Genomic DNA, 10,208 nt, shown 5'->3' with positions numbered 1-10,208 from the left:
CGCCCCTTAATGCCCGGAAACATCTGGACGTTTCTCTCTCTTTGGCCTCATACTCCGTCTCATCATCAGCCTTACGCCCACTGAAATAAGCAGAGATGGACTTGATTTAACTTTACACTTTATTTCCAACACAAAACAATGTAATACAATGTAAAGCTAATCATGCATGTCTGCTGTTCTAATAACTGTACCCAACAAGCTATCACCTAATTTGCTTGTAAACTCATTAAGAAATAGGTTAACGAGTGCCACCTCTTGAAAGGAGCAGCGTTCCTCAGCACCAGCTCCACATCTCTAACTTCAGCGGCAGCTAACATGGCCACCGTGTGGAACCCAGCGTTGAACAGTGTCCTGGCTCGGAGCCCGTTCAGGAGGGAGATGCGCACCAGTTCCACCAGCTCCCGCTGCACACCGAACGTGAGACGGGACTGGAACTGGGACAGCAGCAGCTCCAGGTTGTGCCAACCCAGCCGGCTGCAGAACACTGTCACCATACCTGTAACATGGGGAGGGGATGGGGTTAGGTCATAGGCAGCTTTAAAACTCAAGATACAGTGTTAAAGGAAAAGATAGAGTAAGAAAGAGACAGACAGACAGAGAGAAGCTTTAAAACTACTGTAGTACAATGAAGTTCTTACCAACTTCAAGTACCTTGTAGAGAAAGTAACCAGAGAGTATGTACCGTGGGTAACTATCACAATGTCACATAACCCTTCAAATGAGATTTTTTTCTTGGTCATTCAGCTCAGCATATCAAATGTATCATATCAGTGGCAGCAAACATACTATACCTGTATATTGTTTTCTGTTATCAAAGTTTTAACAAATAACACAAAATTCACAGACCTGCAAATGTTGCTGCCGACTGCTGCAGGGACTGTAGAACTCCCTTTGTGCAGCTGTACTTCTTCACTACCACAGGGAGGGGAACTTCCTGTTTGGTATAAATAAAACAATGATCAATGTCTGGTTCATTGCAACATTTTAGTCACCTTGCATATTTTACTGATGTGACATACACTATGCATGATTCGTTATGATTTGAACTTATTCGTTATGATTGACGTTATTCAAAATTTTTATCCAAGACCTTTCGGTTTAGAAGCAGGACTGCTAACCACTAGACTAACACCCACTATCTTACCTGTGTAAGATCCTGCAGTACCAGTGCTGTATAAAACCTCTTGTGTACTGCCAGCTGGCGGAGTTGCTTGGGTGTTTTGACCGGCAGCCTGCCCCTGACGGCGCGCGCCAGGTACCCCTCCTCCACCCCCACTAGCTCCGCCACCCTGCGCATGTGGGTGGGCAGCTTCTCATACAGGCACAGGTAATGGTACCAGTCCAGGTTGGACCAGTCATTGTAGATGGGTGTCACCTGGGCAAGAAAGCAACAAAGGTGAACCACACAACATGGCTGATTCTTTGACTTATTGAAATTAATGAAAGATAAAAGTTTTTGGAAGGTATTTTATCAACTTATTCTATATATAAAAAAAAACTAATATCCAGGAAACAGAACAAAAAGATAACAGCATTTTCCTTCATTCCAGTCATATATTATCTTTCCTACTTGGAACAGAATGTGCAGCTCGTTCTCCAGAACAAAACTCTTCATGGCCCTCTGTAGATCAGCAAACACGACCAGTGCTTCATCAGGGGCCAGGGCTGAGGCTAGTGTGGCTGAACCTAGCTGGGTGGGCTGATACTCCTGAGTGGGGGAGCCATCCTCTGCACACAACAACATGACAGTCTTTACATTCTTACAAAACTAACATCAAGGTTGATGAGACATTAAGGTGATACAATATGCAAAGTAATAGTTACACAAGCAACTGGATATCATTTTGGAACTATCAGTTGAAGGTGTTTGAAAATAAGCACTGTAAATGCATCCTCATTAGAGCACTCACAGAGATAGCTGTGCAATTGTTAGGTGCATTTGTGAGCCTGAAAAGCTGGTAGTAGGCATTTATTGCCAAAGGAAGGTTAAATCACAGATACAGACACAAACTGAAATATTGTACAAACAGCATACTGTGGGCAACTATTTTTCTGTACTTCATTACTGAACTCCCAGCCTTACCAGCCTGTATCTCCCGTAGCCTGATGAACTCATGCTCCAGTAGGAACTGGATACAGGAGTGGATGGCACTGTCAGTGTTGTCAGTGGTCACATCACTCATTCCAGCAGCCAGCATGGTGCAGGAGGCATAGCGCTCAACATCTGTGGGAGACCTCGCCACTCCCCCTGCTATTATCTGTTACATACGGAGAGAGGGAAAAGGTTTGGGGTTAGTCAACACCACACTTCATGTTTTAAATGGTTAAAGAAATGACTGTATGCTACTTGTATTGGTCCTATGTTTGTGAAGGGTAACACATATCACATGTTATTACTAGTCTTAGAGTATGGATCTGTAGCCACAGCAAGTACATGTAAATGTTGATATTTTTAGGTGGTTATGAAGTTTGCAGTTTTTGCAATGTCTATTTACAGTATGCTACAACCAAAGCAACAAGTCATAAAGCAGCCTTTTACTGTTACCTCCAGGATGGCCCTCTTCATGCTGGAGCTGACATCATGCCCGGTCTCCCTGTGCAGACAGCTGTGGACAGGACTGAGACCAGACCTGATCAGTGTGGTGGCCTTACTCCTCTCTCTCTCCTTACACACCAGCACACTCTCACCTGGCACAGGACATGGAAATTATTCTTATTATTAACATCATAGATGATGCTACATGTATTTTCAAAAAGCTTGTCACTTGAAATCCAGAAGGACATTCACAAGTTGGAAAATCCTAGAAGATAAACATCCCTATGATTATGAAGACTATGACAAAAATACAGGACCTGATTGAAGACAGCATTCTCTTTGATTGCTGTATGAAACTTAATTTTTGTACTTTCAACAACAAGTTGAGATATAGATAAAATACTTTCAGTTCAAATACACATTTCTACAGAACTTCCAAAGAGCTGTTCCCACCCTGAGAGTCGACCCCCTTCCTGCCGGCCCTGCCTGCCATCTGCTTGTAGACGAGAGAGTCCAGCACCTTGCCGTGGAACATGGGTGTCCTGATGATGACCCTCCTGGCAGGCAGGTTCACTCCTGATGACAGCGTTGACGTGGCAACCAGCACACGCAGGTTCCCCTGGCGGAAAGCGCCTTCGATGATGTCCCTCTCATCAAACGACAAACCTTGATCAAAACAAAGATCATACGGGGGTCATGAACTGTGGGAATCACAGTTGCATCAATGTCACCTGTGTTAGCTCCAAAAGGTAGTCATTCCAGAATCCTTGTGTTCAATTGTAGGCTCCTTGTAAATCAGACCTCAGCCTCTAGCAAACTCTACAGAGGCTTGCCATGAGCAACTGAGTACATATAGAACTGATAGGCCATCAGGAAAAAAGCACATTATGATTATGAGTCAAACACTGAGTCACAGGAGGCTAATCTGCCTTTAGCTGAAAACAGAAAGATGTCATCTTCCAAGACAATAGAACACCTCACCTGCATGATGATAAGCCACCCCATATGGCACCACCCTCCCTAGCATGTGGTCTAGTCCAACAGGTGTGCGCCGCAGCTGTTCCACCACATCCTGCAGCACCTGCCTGTTCAGCTGCACGTACGGCAGCTCCGACAGCTTCGTAAAACCTGTCAACAACAACCAATCATTACGCAGAATGGTCCAACACTAAAAGTTTAGGATAAACTAAAAGTTTGACTACTGACTTGAATGGAAGCACATCACTCTATATGGGTCTGATATCTAACGAGAAGAAAGAAATTTTCAAGCCAGCCAAAATAGCTTTTCTTACAGTTACTGCGCATACATGAAGTCTGCCAATTACAATATTATGATGTCTCCCAAACTTTTTTATTTCTATTTACGTAACATTACCTTCAGTTCGTTTCTCTTCTGGAGGTACCCTGTTGATGTTATAGAACTCCCTTGCGATGGTTTCTGCCAGTTTCTCACACCAGTTCTTGGTAGGACAGAACACCAGCACAGAGTGTCCCTCAGACACTGTCTCATAACACAGGCCAACCACCTGGTCTTCATCTCCCTAGAAAAGGACAGGAATTTGGTCTCTTTAAATTTCAAAAGATCTCAGAAAATCTAATCAGCAGTTTGCCACAGTGTCTTTATTTCTGTCATTTCTTTTATTACCTATAGAGATATTTGAGCTGTCATTTGAGCAAAGGGGCCAGTAAGTGGCAAGCAAAAGCAGAAAGCATTAAGAACAATTCATCAGCAAAGCCAGTAAAGAGGTTTCAGAGAAATAGCAGACGTTATTTTGACATATCAGTAACAAGATCAACTTCCAGTCCGAAATTTTGACTTACCCTGACATTGATTACACTGTGAAAATCTCTAACTTTCTTCATCTCATTGTTGTACATTGTAGACCCCACTTTCACACACTCTGTCAATGGGACAGGCCGAAAGTCAGTCTGGTACAGTTCAGCATCCAGCCACCGTGCCAACAGGTCCAAGTTAGGCAGCGTGGCACTCATGCCAACGATCTGCACAGGGTTGGTCTCCTTGTTGTCAGTACCGGTTTTGCTGGTGACATATCTGATCTTAGTGAGGAGCAGCTCTAACAGATATCCACGGTGTGAGTCTCCCACCATGTGTAACTCATCAACGACCACTATACCTGAAGGGAGAAGAGAACATGTTCATATCAACAGACATTTGATTGACATTCTAGTAATGATTGTTTAAAACATGATAGTACAGCATATCTCTTATACTTGTGCCTGTAACTCCTGTATACTTGTTAGGACTATCTCTCCAACTCCAAGGAAGATAAACAAAAACTGAATAAAGCAAAGTCATCTAGCTTTAAAACTAACACTGATGTTACACTGATGTACAAGATGAAAAATCATGAACTAAGCCTCAATGCATTTTGCATGCATTGACTGATTACATATCTATTTTTTTATTGCTCCCATTTTCAAGATCATGCAGAAATTAGGATCCCTCCGGCATTGAAACAATCAGGAAAATATTACGTAATTATCACAAAACATAATTAAAGGCACCAGCCATAGAGCCTGCTATGGCGACTAATACAATGGCTCTTACCCAGCTGGTCTATTTTGCCATCTTCGATGAGCCTGTTGACCAGACTGTTGGCCTTCTCGATGGTGCAGACAGCCACGTCCACAGAGCTGAAGCCTCCTGCTGGGGACTGCCCACCCATGTACCCATCCACCTTCACACCAGCCTCAAACAACAGGGTCTACAGAAAGATAAAAAGGCATGGTGTGTGTGGAGACTGGTAGACGATACTAGATACTAGATACTTGCATGAGTAGACCACTATAAATGTGGGTGTTTCAGGAGATCCACATCAGACTCACAACTATAGAAAGCGGCACATTCCATTCTGTTTGAACCTTTGTGCTCTGATTGCGGGTCACTCATTTTGACACTGGCTGTCATGACGGGCAGACCTAAGACATCATCCGTGTCATGACGCTGCTCCCATATTGCTGCTGATTACAAAGATCATGCTGCTTGTACTAAACTCTAAGGATAGAACTATTGTGCTAGGCCACAGGGAATTTAACTGGTTACTGGATTCAAACAAACACATCTAAACACAGACAAAATGTTTGCCCCTCTGACCTTGAGATAAAGCATCTTCTCCCGAGCTACGGAGACAAACGGCAGGATGAAGATGCCCTTCTTGTGGGTTTCCAGTACCCTCTTCAGCATCAGCAGCTCAGCTACCATCGTCTTACCTGCACTGGTGGGGGCTGGGGGAGAAAAGTACAGCTTTAGACTTAGAGGGAAGGATGATAAAGTTCTTCGTACACAACCAAGCGTCTTATTCAAGACAATTTTTGGTGACCGTCTTTCACCTTCCTCAGGGCAATACTGACTGAAGAGTTGATTTAAGTCTTCAGACTTGAATTTTGTTGCCCATTCCTTCAATATCAGTTTAAATTTGTGTAAAAAAATATATGCGGTAGATTCAAAGCCAAAGCCCTTGTACTAATGATACATTGTGTAAACTCTTTACCTCTTTATGCTAAAATGATCAAACTATTATCGTCACCTAAAGTAACAGTTTTTCTTTAAAGGTGCAAGAATACAAAGAGCATCCATAGAAGCTTGAGAGTTTTTTTGTACCTGAATACACCAGGTTTTTCCCAGCCAGTACATCACCAGTCCTCAGGCATTCTGCCTGCCACTCAAACAGCTGGGTGATCCTGTTGTCATGGTAACACTGGAACACAGATTCTGGCAGTCCCCAGGAGGATAGCAGCAAAGGGTTCTGGGATCCAGCACCAGGAGACACAGCAGTAGATGTTGGGGATGTGAGAAAACCTAGATACAGAGATGATAAAACCAACTTCACATGTGTTTGCTTAGTTGAATGTGATGCACTCCTTTCTTACTACATGTATTAACTAAAACCATGCCCCATCAAAGGTCCCATTCCCCCCAACAAAGAAGAATAAAACAACAGACGACAGCAGTAAATACAAGATAAGTTTACAACCATCAACAATGATCTTCACAGGGTTTTTAACCATGTTTATATCCGGATATTCTGAATGCAAGTTGAATGTATTGACCAAAACACTTGCACCAACCCCAATACTGAAAGTGGTCCACATGATAGGTTGGTTATGTATATGCTATGCTGAACCAGAAGACCTGCAGTCTGCCAGAATGTTTTGAAATCGAGTCACATCAAGGACACAATAAATCATCTAACATTAGTAAATCATACTGTACCCACTTTTGTTAGTGTTCCCTCTGGCAGGTGTCCTGTTGACTTTCTTCATCAATGTGTCAGGTTTTGCAGCTTCAGTCCTGGACTTTACAGACACCCTGCCATCAGGACTGTCTGTGTCTGAGTCTGCACACAGCACTGCTTGGAGTGTTGGGCTATTCTGATGTGAACACTGTCCACTAGAGGGTCCCAACAAGGAACTTCCAGCAAACTTCCTACTTCCTGTACTACATGAATCCAGCAGCTGTTCTGGTGTGTGGTCTGAATTACTATTGCACTTAGTAAAGCCAACGTTAGCAGCATTATGCAAATGTTTACATGGAGAATTACTATTTGATACAAAATTACTGGGCAACTTGTTTATCTGTTCACCATTCTCTGAAGATTTACTCACCTTCTTAACATTTGATTTACAATCATTGACATTAGTGCTATTGCCCATAATGACTTTTCTATTTACAGTGGCAGCACTCCTTTTGTTATCTTGCACATCATTACATTTCAATTCATCAGTTTCTCTTGTTTCTCTGTTTTCCTTTCCTATATACAAAGTTTTACCATTAGCACCACACCGTTCATTAGGGCTTGATTTCCCTTTCAAGTGTGAATCCTTTCTCTTGATATCTGCTGCATTATGAATGCTGTTTAAGGCTGATGCACCATCTGTACAATCACTGACAGTATTGAGTTGTTGTATCTTGTCTCCACCAGCGAGATGCAGGTAGTTTTCTTCCATCTTGTCCATGGCACACAGCATGTCAGCATCAAAGTCGAAGGATGAGTTGAAGGAGGTGTTGTGTACATGCTGTGCTGTAGATGACATTTTGCTGCCCTTGATGAGAACTGTGCTGCAACCCTGCAGATGCACATTTATGCAGATCATCATGTCAGACAATTTGGAACATTATCAACTCAGACTTTGGCTAATTAGGCCAATTTGGACCAACACCCAGGTCGAGTCCTAACCCCTACCCCTATTTCTACCTTGTAACTCTAACACTAACCCATGACCTAGGTTGGATCCAAACCAAACCTAACATCCTCATGTAGGTAAAAATCAAACCCTAACCCAAACCCAACCAACACCCAGGTCAAGTCCTAACCCTAGCCCTAAGAACTCTGGAAGTTATTTGGATTCTAAGACAACAGTTTTGAAAGAAGGAAACAATTAAAACAGATGAGCTTAGGTCACATCTTTGGAAAATCCTACTCCCCATGGTTTACAAGCAAGTCCTTGTGATTTTCCTAGTAGTAGAGCAAGCAGTGTTTTATGTGATGTTGATACAACATTTTATTTCTGACTTACATCTCTTTCCACAGGTTGCATAACCCTGGTGTGTTCCCCATCCTCTCCCTGGGAGACTTTAGGAGGTGAGAACCTGTCCTGTAGTCGGGAGGACCGCCTGCAGGAGTCACCATGGCTACCAGGGCTCAGCTTCTTCCTCACATTCCTTCCACCAACTCCAACCTGTCATGAGCAGAACAACTATTTACAATCCAACACTTGAAAGAAAACATCTTGTGACTTTCTCCAATAGCCATTCTATTGATGAGGTGTGTATAACTCAAACTCGAGTCAAAGAGAATATCAGCTGAACATGAAATAAAAAATAAAGAATTAAGAATAAAACATAAAAAATTCTGCATACACTGGAGCTATGATTCATCTCAATGCAAATCAATGATCCAACATGACAGTCAGCAACTTCCTTGTTCATTGAATGGAAAGTAAGTGAAAACTCTTTATTAAAGTTACACTGCATATTACATTTTGCACCTTGATAGGATGGTTCCCCATGTAGCGCCTCCTAGCAGCTCCAGCTTGTGCAGCACTCTCATGTTGCATCTTTGTACCCAAATGATGGCTCTTTCTCTCTGTACTTCTGTCCCTTCCATCCACATGTTTCTGTTGCCGCCATGTCTGGGACAGTTTCTTCATTGTAACTTGTATATTCCGACTTCTGGTAGATCAGCCAGCTGTGTGAATCAGTAGAATCAGGCTGAATGTGTCAGCTATAGAAGAGGGAAAGAAGTCAACAACATTTCACATCTTGCTTGATTCAGGCTAGTCTGGATGCCAGACTGTTTCCAGGCCTAACATGTCCCTGCATGCCCCCAGGGAAAATGGGTTTTCAATCTCAGACAGGGTTCTCCCCAGAGAGTGGAATAAGGGAGGCCCTCCACTATACTCTCAGCCAGCTCCACTATACTATTTTTCAAATTTAGTGTGTTTCTTCCCTATTTTCTTTGTTAGTTTTGCTAAGATTAATGACAATTCACAGATTTTTGGACCAAGTGGCATCACTTTTCCAGTCAGCATTGTCTGCAAAAACTTGTGAATGAGCAATGATCAAAACAATAGCAGTTTTGCCACTTCACAACAAAGGAATAACAACAGCTGTATATTATACTTGTAGTATTTGACACCTCTGTCATTGCAAAATGAACCCATTTTCCTGAAAGTGCAGCGTGTTGGTGCGGGTTATTTTTGCCAGCCCCTCCACTATACAGCCTAAAAAATTCTGGGGAGAACCCTGCTCAGAAAAGGTGAGGTAGGCTTTCCTGTTGCATTTCATCCAGCCCAATCACAGCTGGAGGATGTGGTTTCATCCAGCCCAATCACACTATGGAGGATGGTACTTAGGCTACAACGACCCAGTATCAGACTTAGAGGCAGCTGATTAGAGGCCAAACCCCATGCATAGCCTTGGGGCCCAGAAAGGGTAGATTGCTGATTCAGCCCATCCTGCCTCGCCTAGCTCATTTTTTTCTAGTAGAAACCCAACTACATTTTACCGCAAACCCTGATCTGAGAGTCCCGAAACAAATTTATACCTGGCATCCAGGCTTCATTTGGGCCCCTTAGGAGGGTATAGAGAGCTGGAACTTTGTTCGGTTGAATTAAGAAGGAGTTCACATTTACCTCTTCCACTCTGCATTCACATACTTTGTCACATTTCCTAGCTTCGATCTTACTTCGAATTAGTTTAAAGTGATAGTTTGTTCGTGTAGTCAAATTATTAGCGACTACTACACATGTAGTATCAAATCATTCCAAGGAACCTCCTTTCCTGGGGCCAAAATGAATGAAAAATTGACGAAAGCTCTTTTTTGTTGCTATAAAGAAGCAACAAAATTATTCAAGCGACAAATAAAATTGAAAACTGTGGACCGCCTTTGCAAACTTCAACTATTCAACAACACATTTCATGACTGTAGGTTGTGTTTAACACGTCTGTGTTGAACTTATAGTTAATATCTATTTTGAAATGGACTAAACTGCGAGTTTTCCTACCTGAAAAGTCCATTTTTGATTTGAATTGTCCGCCATCTTCGTTGGTTTTGCGCAAGGGTTGATGGGATAGTTTAAAGTGCTGGACTATACTATTATCATATGGGTTGGATTTTTGTTGATGTTTATTGTTTTCAATCACAGTAGA

The 10,208-nt window shown here is 42.6% G+C and overlaps 1 protein-coding gene across 1 annotated transcript in view; it reads right to left on the bottom strand.

Moving 5' to 3' along the window:
- The window catches only part of LOC118412069 (DNA polymerase theta-like), a gene marked incomplete in the record, with an annotated part of 21,754 nt that extends 11,590 nt beyond the window's left edge, over positions 1–10,164 (bottom strand). Inside the window, 18 exon segments of the mRNA XM_035814690.1 lie at positions 22–80; positions 253–496; positions 847–934; positions 1,145–1,375; positions 1,571–1,728; positions 2,084–2,258; positions 2,546–2,688; positions 2,990–3,202; positions 3,518–3,664; positions 3,912–4,077; positions 4,358–4,671; positions 5,106–5,262; positions 5,652–5,782; positions 6,159–6,356; positions 6,775–7,624; positions 8,075–8,236; positions 8,537–8,781; positions 10,064–10,164. Of these exon segments, the coding sequence (XP_035670583.1) occupies positions 22–80; positions 253–496; positions 847–934; positions 1,145–1,375; positions 1,571–1,728; positions 2,084–2,258; positions 2,546–2,688; positions 2,990–3,202; positions 3,518–3,664; positions 3,912–4,077; positions 4,358–4,671; positions 5,106–5,262; positions 5,652–5,782; positions 6,159–6,356; positions 6,775–7,624; positions 8,075–8,236; positions 8,537–8,707 (3,607 nt within the window).
- Positions 10,165–10,208: the final 44 nt, after the last annotated feature.

Source organism: Branchiostoma floridae, chromosome 3 (assembly GCF_000003815.2).
Source record: "Branchiostoma floridae strain S238N-H82 chromosome 3, Bfl_VNyyK, whole genome shotgun sequence".
NCBI classification, from domain to species: domain Eukaryota; kingdom Metazoa; phylum Chordata; class Leptocardii; order Amphioxiformes; family Branchiostomatidae; genus Branchiostoma; species Branchiostoma floridae.
This window is presented reverse-complemented; position numbering and strand designations above follow the sequence as displayed.